The sequence below is a fragment of the Lygodium microphyllum genome, chromosome 13 (genome assembly GCF_053477565.2).
Source record: "Lygodium microphyllum isolate KBCC chromosome 13, Lygodium_microphyllum_v1.1.10, whole genome shotgun sequence".
Taxonomy (NCBI): domain Eukaryota; kingdom Viridiplantae; phylum Streptophyta; class Polypodiopsida; order Schizaeales; family Lygodiaceae; genus Lygodium; species Lygodium microphyllum.
In genome coordinates, this window is record NC_141147.1 from 45,862,822 (window position 1) to 45,875,243 (window position 12,422).

A 12,422-nucleotide genomic window follows, 5' to 3' on the forward strand; every position below is an offset into this window, starting at 1 on the left:
ACAACATCCTTCATTGCAGATTTTCTTTGTTCCATTGTCTCTCTCTCTCTCTCTCTCTCTCTCTCTCTCTCTATTCACTCTTTGTCTTGGTCATATGTGTTGGGATGTAAAGGTTCTTTATTCATCTCCGTGTATCGTACATGTGTATTATTATGTTGTACATGTGAATGCACCCTTACGTGCCCCAAGTATAAATACATTTTATTCTTTGTGTACCAATACATTGTTGGTACACCCAAATTAGATCGTACTCTCTCTTTGTCTCTCTCACTCACTTGCACATTTCTCTTGCTGCAAATCTTCACGCTTCTTGATCACTGCACTCGCAACAATTGGTATTAGAGAGAAGGTTTTGCGTGCTTTCCGAGACCAAGGCGTAGACATTTGACATGTGATCAGGTCTAGTTGACAGGATTGACGAGACTAGCGGAGAGTGAACGGCACTTGTGACCAGACCAGCACGCGACAATCGGCTGGTTGGCGACCAGCGTGCGAGTGACGGGGTTGAGCGGGTAGGCGATAGATCGTGACTGGACGGGTAGGTCAATGGCCCATTTTTTTAAAAAACTAGAAATTTCATTTCGGGCGTTCACATGCATAAGGATAGATTATAAATTTGTGCAAATTTGCTTCGGGAAATTTGGGGCTTTTCCTAGATTTGATGCTGTTTATGCTACAAGACTGATGTGATTGATGCACTTTTATCAGTTGATGATGGTGTCACTTAGACTTGGATTGTAGACTCTAGTGTGTCTTTCCATGTAACTCCTTGCTTGGAGTGTTTTGCTATGTTCAATGCAGGTAGTTATGAAAAAAGTATATCTTGGAAATAGCCATGCTTGTAGCATTGATGGGATAGGCACTGTACACTTATCCTTGGATAATGGGCAAGAGCTTGTGTTGAAAGATGTCAGATATATGCTTGGCATCAAGAAGAGTTCACTATCTGTTGGACAGCTTGACTTGCATGGCTACGCTACATTGTTTGGTGGTGGTTTGTGAAAATTGAAAAAGGGTTCCATGTTGATTGCAAAAGGAACCAAGAAGGGCACTTTGTATTGTTTGCATTGTAAAGCTTTGAATGGCAAGTTTTTTGCAGTTGCTAAAATTGGTTGTCATTTGGAGTGGTGGCACAAGATATTAGGCTATATGAGCCAGAAAGGACTTGATGTCCTTACGTCTTTGAAGAGGGTTGATGGAAAAGACTCTAAACTTGATTTTTGTAATGACTGTCAGTTTGGAAAGCAAATGAAAAGTTCCTTTTACTTTGGTGTCTCCCGTAAGTCCAATGTCTTGGACTTAGTGCATTGTGATGTATATAGTATGCCCGTGAAATCGTTGGGTGGTGTTGCATATTTTGTCTATTTTATTCATGATTGCTCTAGGAAGGTTTGGATTTATCTGTTGAAAAAGAAAAGTAAAGTGTTTGCTGTTTTTAAAAATTTTCATGCATTTGTGACCACTCAAACAGATAGAAGTTGAAATGCTTGAGAACTGATAATGGGGGTGAGTTCACATCTAGTGAGTTTAAGTCTTTCTGTGACTTGCATGGAATAAAGAGGGAGCTTATAGCTCCTTACAACCCTTCTTCAAATGGGGTGGTTGAAAGATACAATAGGTCTTTATGTGAGAGTGTGGTGCATGCTGTCCACTTCTAATCTCCCTCATGAATTTTGGGAAGAGGCACTCAAAACCGTGGTTCACATTTGCAATCGCTCTCCAAATAGGTCCTTAAATAATGGCATCCCTGAGGAGGTTTGGTTTGGTAAATCGGCCTCATATGACCATTTACGGATATTCAGTTGTGATGCTTTTGTGCATGTTAGAGATGAGTTGAGGAGTGAACTTGACCCGAAATCATCCACATACAAAACAAGTATGATGGGGTTGCCATCTCTATCCTTTTTTATGTACCAACAATGATCTGCATGGCTGCGTGTAAATCCATGAGAGAGCATAAAAGTGTCAAACTTTTTGTACCATTGCCGTGGTGCTTGCTTTAGCCCATACAAGCTGCGTTTTGGTTTACATCCTTGTTTCATTCACATAATTCACTCCAAGGGGGTTTGTTAAATACACTTTGTATTTTCATTTGAATCTTTTTGGTGGGAATGTACCCTATTCATGGGCACTTGTGTGGGAGGGGTGTGAACACACTTGAGTGTGTAGGTCTATATGACCTCAAGGTTGCATCTTGTACTTTCATTCTTGTGATTCATTATCGTGAAGGTACTCTTGCAACATTCTTTGTGTGTTTGCTCTCACTCTCTACTTCATGTTGTATCTATTGAGCTGCACATTTGATTCAACAATGAGCACATAGATACACAAGAGAATTGATGAATTGGGAAAGGGAGCCAAGTAACAAGGATCAATGAGGCACAACTGATGCATGACAAGATGCCACATGGAACACGCTCAAGTCTCTTAATCCCATCGTATATGTGCAAACCAGTCATTCACTGAGGTGATCAGTGTGTCCCATCACCATGTCCCACCCCTCTATACACAGAGATACACTATCATGAAGTGTGCACTGATAGCCACAGATTGGTGCATAAGTGGAACATAAATGAGCACATATGGTATACCCAAATGACAACTAGTAGCAGGCCTTGAATGGATAACACTTCCAGTTTGAGCTTAATTACAACCATGCTTAGTTTGTTAGCTCCTTTCCAATTCCAGTTTTATCAATTAGTACATTGAAACAGCCCAATCTCATTCAATCCTAATCATATTCATTTGTTGTTATGTATATGTCACTCTGGGTCTGATTTCTCAGTATTGTTGTGGAAACAGTTGAGAAGGCTGGGAAAGTTGCATGTTTTTGGCCAATGTGGTATCAATAGTGCATGCTAATGTCATATCACTCAAAATCTGTAAGTTGGGACTTGGTAGTATCACTGTAACTTCTGTAGTCCATGGCCTTCTCAGCACGTGTCATTATTGAAAATTTTAAACTTTAGTGTCTAATCCAAGTGTCAATTTTCTCAATGTTAGACATCATATGGCAGTCTGATGTGCTTTTGAGGCTTGTTTGAAGGTAAGACTTCTTAAGTCACTTCCTAACTGTAGTTATGGTCATCAACCTGCAGGTATTTGATGCAGTGGTTGGTGACATTGCAATAACAACAAAGCGAATGGAAGAAGTGGACTTTACACAACCTTTCATAGAATCTGGGCTTGTTGTGCTTGTATCAGTGAAGAATGGACATCAAAACTATGCTTGGGCCTTCCTGCGACCCTTCACTCCAACCATGTGGCTTGTCACACTAGCATTCTTTGTTTTTACTGGTGTTGTCATCTGGATGCTTGAACACAAGATAAATAATGATTTTAGAGGCCATCCAAAAAAGCAAGTTATAACTGTCCTTTGGTATGTGTTTGCATTCTTGGAAGTTTTATTGGAGACCATTCATGGGCATAAAACACTTGAATTGTTCAATATGGTTTATAGCATCTATAACCTTTGAGTTGTCTAAACTGAGTTGATCCTACAACTGAGACATCCTAAAGAGCTGAGGTTTTTTTGTAGTATGGTTGTATAAGTGACTAAAGCACAACCGGATGTCTCATAATTTTTTCCATGTCAAAAGTAGCTTCTTAGAATTTAAAGAATTCAAAACTAGCTGCATGTGATGAATTAATAAAGGGCATAGTGGTTGTTTCTAGCATGATTAATCTCGTGAGATTTAGAAGAAGTTGGAAACCTTCCAGCAGCATGGTCAAGTGAAACAAGTTGCTTGCAGTGTGAGATCAGTGGGACATCAGATCAGCACTTGGTGAAGCCCCCACGAACTAGTGGTGTCCTGTGGGAAGGGGTGTGGGCAGCAATGTGAGGGGAAGAGCTGAAGGCTGGCTGGTAGAATGAGGGATTAGAGATGCACTAATGTAGACTCCTATTTATGAGGATTGGGTGTCAAAAATAAGCCATTTATTTTTGATAATTTAGCATTAATTACTTTTTGGGGCTGTTTTGAGGAGACTAGATTAGAGGTTAATGCACGATAATTATGGCTCAATACCCCCGCTCTGGTCCAGAAAGGACCTTGCCTTTCAATTGATGAGGAGAGGGCACATACTTTGGTACTTTGGGCTCCAAGTAGGCCTAGATATAATTATACGACTCCCTTACAATGACACTAAACCAGTTACTTCTGACCAACTTATGATTCCCTTCTGGGTTGTATTAATTGAGGTAAGACCACAGAAGCATAAATATGTTGGCTGAGAATTGAAGTGCAAAAGATATGCAGTTCCCCGGGGATTGGGGCAGTGATGTAGGCTGTAAACAACGAGTTCCCCTGATAAGCAATTGCTATTTATGATTGGTGACAAAAAGAAAAACAGTCGTGCAATGGCCAAAGTGCCCACACATGTACAATTTATACATTCATGCAAAGAATATGGGCAACAATCTGCCCTAACACACAGCTACCTAAAAACATAAACAAAAAAAGCCCTAGACAAAGTCCAGTCAGAGATTCTTGGGATTACACAACCTTTCAACATCTTTGCACACAATCACAAAGGAGAATCAGGTTGGAGCACTAGAAGGGGAGGAGAGAACAACTACAGGAAAAGAAAACATATAGCTGACATTGGTAAACAACAAGTCTTTTCTTCTCTTGACAAGCCTTAAGCCTAGAAACACTTTCTGGCTGTTCAAAACTCAGGGCAATGTATGGTGTACCTATATGGGGAGTTGAAGCCAGGTTACGCTAAAGGAGGACACTAGAAGCTAGCCACAGAAGAGGAGGTATAGAATAGTTGGAAGGCTGGTGGAGGAACCGTTTCCAGTACGAATTGCTAGAAGTTATAACGATCACATGATATGTATTGGTGGTTCCAGGAGCAGTCTTTGTAATGTCCGAAACCTTCCCATATAGATTATGGGTTTCTTGGTAGAGCTACTCCTGGCTGGCATTGAAGTCATCATGGTGGTGGCACAAGATGCTGGTATACACAGGCCAGCACATGGCTTGGTAGTATGCAGTTAACCCTTTCCAGTTGCCCATTGTTGTAGGGTACATGACCATTTTCAAAAGCTGGGTTAGCTTCAAGAAGGAAACTCAAGATTCCGTCGGTCCTGACTTTGATGTACAGCTCTTGGGCTCACAGCAACTGCAAAAGCTGTTGCGAATCCTTCTCATCCAGCTCTTCAGGAGTTGAAAAAGGCTTGCATGTTGCTCAGTAAGATAAACAATACAGGCTGGTTAAATCCTAATACCCTCATTATCATGTTACTAGGTTGTGATGCATTAAAGAATCCAAATAACATTACATAATTAATCAGGGGCACTGTCTCAGTAAAGGCCTTTTGAATAATCTTTATCTCAGGCCAGTTTCCTCCTGTTTGGCTGTTCGGTGTGTATATGTTCAAAGTTTGTTCATGATTAAGTGTTGTATTTGAAGGAAGAATTTTCAGATAATAACTTCGCTTTTTGGTACATATCTAATGATCAGTTTTAAGAAGAGGATCTTAAAGTTTTGTCGATCAGAAACTAATTTTTGTCTTTTTATTTTTCTTGTAGGTTTACTTTCTCAACTCTTTTCTTCTCTCAAAGTGAGTGTAATTTATTAGTATTTTTATTAAATGATATCTATCTCTCCATATTGGTTATGCATTCAGCAGCCAAAGTCGTTTGTGTATGCAGGAGAGAAAACAAAAAGCACACTGGGAAGGTTTGTCCTTATACTTTGGTTATTTGTAGTGCTTATTATCACTTCAAGTTACACAGCAAATTTGACCTCGATTTTGACAGTCCAACAACTTACGCCTACTATTCAAGGCATTAGTAGCTTACAAGCAAGCAATGTTCCTGTCGGTTATCAAACTGGTTCCTTTGCGAGAGAGTACTTGATAGGTTTGAGCATAGCAAAGGAGAGGCTCAAGCCCCTCTCTACAATGGCTGCTTATGCAAATGCTCTTAACTTGGGTCCAAGCAGAGGAGTTGCAGCCATTGTAGATGAGCTTCCTTATGTGCAACTGTTTTTGAGCACTCATTGTGGCTACACAATAGCTGGTCAAGTGTTCACCAAAGCAGGCTGGGGATTTGTAAGTGTCACTGATGCCTCCCTTATAGACAACGGTTTTGAACAATGATGAGAATTTGCTAAACACCCCACCATTTCTAGTGGATATTCTGTTTTAGACTAAACACTATCTAATTGGAGACCTGTGCTGCTGCTATGAGCCTACCACCAAATACAAATGTGCTTTAGCAGAGGTGATGCTTATACATGCTAATGAGGATATGGCTAGAGAGACAATGTACAATGTCTTGTGAAGAAAAAAAGATGAAAATAATCGGAGCATCTATTTGTAACTCCAATATATGCTAGAGCCCACCCCATGGATGGACTAAACAGGGTCTCATATGTTGCCTGCAAAATCTAACAGAACCATAGGTCACTACAGTTATGGGCACATCCAATATATGCTAGAGTCCACCCCATGGATGAACTAAACAGGGTTTCATATGTTGCCTGCATAATCTAACAGAACCATAGGTCACTATGGTTATGGGCACATTCAAATTATTAGCATTGAGTCACACTGCTCATAATTCAAAACTGAAATGCATGTGTGGAGGTGAATGAACTGTTCCCTACATCTTAACGAGTCTCCTTTTGTGTTAGTAATCCTCTTGGTTATTGTGGTTCTTGCTACAGTAGTAACATCAGTACAGCCCTATTTTGGTGTAGTTTACCATGACATTGATCCACTGCTGGTCTTGCTGATGTAGATCAAACCAAGTCCCTTGTGTTTATGGTTTTTTATCAAGCTGTTAGCTTCACATCTTACATTTATCTTCTGTACGATTGTTTTTATACTTCATTCTCATTGTTGGAATCTCTCTCTGATTCAATTGTAAAGTTGCATGTTCTTCTTTTCTCCCTAATATTTACTAACAAGGTGCAGGAAATACATTCAGGCTTTTCCAAAGGATTCAGAATTGGCTATAGACATGTCAACAGCTATTCTTAGCATGTCAGAGAAAGGTCAGCTACAAAGGATTCATGATGCATGGCTTTCAGCAGACCAATGCAATTCTGCAAGTCCTCAAGCTGATTCCAGCCAACTGTCTCTATCCAGTTTTTGGGGTCTCTTCCTGGTGACTGGGTTGGCATCAGTTACAAGCCTTCTCATTTATTTGATCAGGTTACTAAGGCAGTTCTCACGAAGAAGTGACGTGATAACATCTGACTCAAGCAGATCTATGTCCCGTAGTGCAAAGCTGATCAAATCCTTTGCTTCATATGTGGATGAGCCCAGGGATGCTTCAGTGAACAAGAAAGGGTCTAGGGGCAAAGAGAAAAGGAAGAAAGAGGAGGCTCAAAGGCCAGATCAAAACTTGCCCGGACATTGTCAAAGCCCAGGTGAAGACTCCCTTCAAAATGAGACTGTAAATCTGAGCTCTATACAGTTTTAAGCAAAAGATTTTGGACTTATTGGCAAGACTTAACTATGTTCAACCACTTGTAATACTCTCATGGCAAGTAGAGGAACTTAATCTCTGTTCCAGATAATGATGGATATCCTCCAGATGTAAATATAAGATCACTACACACAAGGTCTAAAGCTTTTCAAAGCTGCAGGGTATGTACATTTCTCACATGATGGAATACTGGCAGATATAAGCATGTGACACTGAGCAGAAAAGATTGACAATATGATGAATATGATATCATTTTTTGGCAGGTGGCAACTGTCATTACACTGAATATACATAGGAGAATGTCAAGTTGCTGTAAAGTGGCTTGGGATCTTGTCTTATTGTGATGTATATTCTCTGTTTGGTCGGCATTTTTACATCTGGAAGGAGGATCATTGCATTTGATGCACCCACACCTCCTTAATCACTTTGTAACTAAAGAAGGGACTTACAGATTCTATATGAACTGGGCCGAGATTTTGGCCAGTGGACTATGGGCATCTCGTGTTATTCCAGGGTGCCGATGCACACATGTTATTGTCTTTGTAAAGTGATGTGAAGAATGTAGGCCCTTGAGGTTAAAAAAACATGTGTGGCATGATGAGAGTGTTCTCGTGTTTGGCAAGCTTGCAACCATACACATCTTTTGACTGCTACATCTTTGAAGATCACTTCAGCAGTCTCTGTTTTGTATCACCTCTCTCTTCATGAGATTGGCCACCAAGTGCATTCACTTTTGTCCTCAGTGCCTTCGATGGGTGTTATGTTCCCACTAAACATAATACATATTGGACATCAGTATAATGCAGTCACCAAGAGCATTCACTTTTGTCCTCAGTGCCTTTGATGGGTGTTATGCTCCCCACTAAACATAGCACGTAATAGTACATTACTATAATACATGCAACTCGTTTCACGCAAAAAAATGCGTGTTTGGAATTCCAACTGTGATCTCTGTGTGAGATCATGATAATCTGGACGTGTTTTGCAAGACCCAAGTGCCATTGGATCGTTGTTAGGAGTCTCAATGGTGGCTGGAGGAATCTCAATCAGGTACGGATATGGTGGCAGGTCATTTTGTGCATTGTTTGATTGTGCTTAAGTTTGCTATGTTTGAAGTTACGGTGCTCAATCCTGTTTATGAGCTGAAAATCATAGAGATATTCGGGTCAATCTAAACAGAGTGGTTTTGTCTGCATCAGGGTTGGCGGCATGTGAGTGTTTGCTGTCTCAAGGAAGACGACGAGATTATGACGTGAAGTAGGCAGGACTTTCCATGTCATAGACAGTAGATTACAACAACGTTAGATTGGGCAGGACTTCTGTGTCGTAAATAGTAGATCAGGAAACAACAAAGGATGATTGTTAGGGCCTGTTCCCACCAGGGCCCGGTTCGCAACCGCGACGGGAACTGGTTCGCAAATTTGCAGGCTTCGATGGCAACTTCACCCACAACTAACCTTGATAGCACAATTATGGATGCTTTAAAACTTATGCATGTGCAACAAGTTTGTATGGATTCTCAACCAAAAGCTTAAATTGGTTGGGAACCACTATGGGGGTGGGAACAAGTCCTTAGTCAGCTGAGGTTTGTGCCTTATGGTGGAAATGGCTCTAGCATGCTTTTGGTCTTGAAGCTTGTTGCTTTATTAGGGATATGTTCCAAGGTCTTTGTGGGATTCACTCATAGCTACTTGGTCTTCTACGAACGTAGTCTTAAATGGGGCCTTTTGCAGGTGCGAGGAAAAGATATTTGGAGCTAGGAATAAGCAAAGTAAAGGGGTCGCTCATGTTATACCTTTGATTTTTGTTTACATGTGGGAAAATATGTTTTGCAATTTAAGATATTTGCAAGTCAAAATGAAAATTCTCTTCACTTGGACTAGATTGGACTAAACTACAAGTTTTTTATTATGACAACCAGCCAACCAATATCATTGGGGTGTATAGATGTTCTTTTGAAAGATAGGAACAATAGGAAAGTTTTTGGTTGTCCTAAGTGATGTTTGAGTTGTGCCCTAGTTAATGTTTGTAGTTCTTATTGATGATTCTTGATAGTGAGAGAGTATATCTTCCATAAGTTAAGTTTATGTGAGAGAATGGACGAGTTATTTATGAGAGAGGGAGAGTTTGCTTTCATGGGTAAAGTTTCCATAAGAGATTGAAGACAAGGTCATTTGATGTGTTTCTTGAAATGGTATGATGGCCAAAATTTGGGATTGAAAACACACACACACACACACACACACACACACACACACACCCACACACGTATTATATGTTTTTTCTCTAAGGAGATTGTTAGATGTGTAAATAGTGAAAAAAATGTCTAGGGTGTTGCATGATTACCTTATAAAATATGAAGTGGCACGAATGCATTGATGCCAAATTGGGGCTAAAAGTAGTCTAGATATACACTATGACATCAACTCTTCCACCAACAAGACATCTCGAACTTCTTATCAATGGTGAGAGCTTGCTTTTGGGAGAGAGTGTAGATGATAAAGAGGAGCATCAAGATGGGATTATTAAGAGTCGTGATAAAGATCCTAGACAATGTTATCACTATTTAGGCAAATTGTTAGAGTTTAAGCATGTTTTGGACCAAAGTTACAAAATATCGTGCGTGTGTACATCAACACACACACACACGCACATGCATACACTTGCTCACATGCACGCACACACACGCACTTGCATCAAGCAACTATCCAACCTTCTCATTACAAAAAACAACTTTCGAACTATATGCATTGTCTTGTGGCATGTACACTATCTACCTTTATTAAGATGTTATGGTTGTCGAAGACTTAGTTTTGCTCCTTGAACTAGGGAAGAGGCAAACTATACATCATGTGTTCTAAGGTGCAAAACAAACTCCAAAAACAATATATCTTTCTCATGTGTAATAAAGGGTTCACATGGTGGCCTAGCCTTCCTAAATGGAGTAAATGACAATGATTTCACAAAGAGAAATTTCTAATGGTAACTATCCCAAAAGTAAACAATTGCCATACTTAATCTTTTGTAGCATCATATGACTAAGGGGAGCTCTACTAAGAGTTAAAGTATGTTATTGGAATGGAATATCTACATGTTCATACCAAAGCTTGGTCTTCTATCAAAGAAAGTGACATCCACTCCTAGAAATGATATTGCAAGAAGCTTTACCAAGAAATATTACAATGTTAGCTACTTAATCTTTCTTTACCTAATTTAGATGTAGACTAAAACAAAGTATGACCTAAAGTCTTGTTATACACTCCCAAGATTTGAATTTACATGCTTCTAAACCACTTGAAAATTGGAATTCTTATAACTCTCAAACAAGACCTAAATGCAATATTATGATATGAAATCATGACTACAACTTTTGACATCAAACTAGAGGTTTTAATAAACATATTAAATGTGAATATATTTATATCAATAGATTGCTACTATAAGGTTAAAGAGAGAGTGTGAATGTACTTCAAGGAAAAAAGTCTAATTAGAGATATTTCTCTCTTTTTTATCTGAGAGGAAAAAAAAAACTATGCAAAAAATGTAGCTTTAGTGCAGTGTAAGTAGTCAAGACTAACTACAAGATGGATTGAAGTTGCCCAAGTTTTGATTAAGAGATACAAATTGAATATTAATCTTTTTCTTTAAGCAAACATGCTACCAAATTGATTGGGAGAATGATTAAAATCTCGATATATGGATGGATTTTTTGGGGGGGGGGGGGGGGATAATATTGGATTCTTGTTTGAACTACAAGAATCAATTTATTGAATCTTGTAGTCAAATGTGGAAGAAAGCTCAATGTATTTATCTTTTCTTAAGATAATGTAAGGAATTTGAATTAGAGTTCTTGAAGTGGTTGTGTAGGGAAAAATGATTATCTTTGTCTTATCACAACATCCCAAGGGGCTATTGTAGCATTGACTACTAGCTTGCAAAACAATTTAGCTTGTTTTGTTTTATTTGCATAATATGGTCACTTACGAAATAATTAAGGTTTTAAATCCTTAAACCTTAGCATATAAAAATAGATTTAAACCTTGGAACTAGTCAAACTTGGTATATTCATATTGGTAAATGTGTGATCTAGTTCAAGAGGATTTTTGTTCACACTGCAATGGAGCTAAATTAGTTTTTACACACACTCAGTCCAGATTATTTGAATTTACACTACAACAAGCACGAGAGGGCTATTTGAATGCAGTGTTTGAAGATGGTTTTGATCAATGTAATTCGACTATCGTAAAGTGACAAAAGTAGTAGGTTTTGGGAGACTTTAGCATTATATTCACTCGTAGGCATTACATATTTTTGTAATATTTTGGACATATATTTGATAGTTTTGAAGATATATTCTAAAGCTTTGAGCAATAATTTCATATCATGCTTTAATTCAACATTGACGAATGGTTGACATATCCCTGTATGGTCATGTGGTTATTTTGGCTATGTATTGGGCTCATACTTTCATTTGGATGCTCCTTGTTGCATACATGTTGGACCTTTTGATGTGTGTGTGCTCTCTTTACTTAGCATACTTATGGATGTATTTTGATCTCTTTTGCCTTTGCAATTGAGGCATCATTTACTTGGTTTTGGAATGTCATTTGGTGTTGAGACAAATATAGTGTATGATCTTATAGATAGATAATTTTTTGATAGGAAAAGGCTTATGAGAGCTTATCACAAGCGAAGATCCATGTCCAGCACTACCACAAACTATGTCTACTAAATAATAGAAGAAGGCCAACCAAAGATGGCACACAAGAATTGGATTGGAAAGATAGGGAATGCATTGCATTCGATATCCATATGTATTTCAGAGACTTTGACCACTCATATTAAGAAGGCTAGCATAAGTAAAAAAGATTGAGATATTGTGGAGAAGATGTATGATACATGCATTGCAGAAAGGAAGACTAAGGTTAAGCAACATTTTGCATGGTGCTTGAAGAGGCAACATAGGATCGACAATTT

The 12,422-nt window shown here is 38.9% G+C and overlaps 1 protein-coding gene across 7 annotated transcripts in view; it reads left to right on the top strand.

The window, feature by feature from the left end:
• LOC148026583 (glutamate receptor 3.3-like) overlaps positions 1-8,254 on the top strand; it is a 70,495-nt gene extending 62,241 nt beyond the window's left edge. For 3 of the 7 annotated variants that reach the window (XM_087691028.1, XM_087691032.1, XM_087691030.1), the window contains exons 3-6: positions 3,099-3,379; positions 5,538-5,569; positions 5,661-6,061; positions 6,942-8,254. In XM_087691028.1, the coding sequence (XP_087547154.1) occupies positions 3,099-3,379; positions 5,538-5,569; positions 5,661-6,061; positions 6,942-7,439 (1,212 nt within the window). In that variant the 3' untranslated portion in view covers positions 7,440-8,254. Of the gene's footprint in view, positions 1-3,098; positions 3,380-5,537; positions 5,570-5,660; positions 6,062-6,928 lie in introns of those variants that run through there. The other 4 variants (XR_015692848.1, XM_087691034.1, XM_087691033.1 and 1 more) reach the window with 4 other exon arrangements.
• Positions 8,255-12,422: the final 4,168 nt, after the last annotated feature.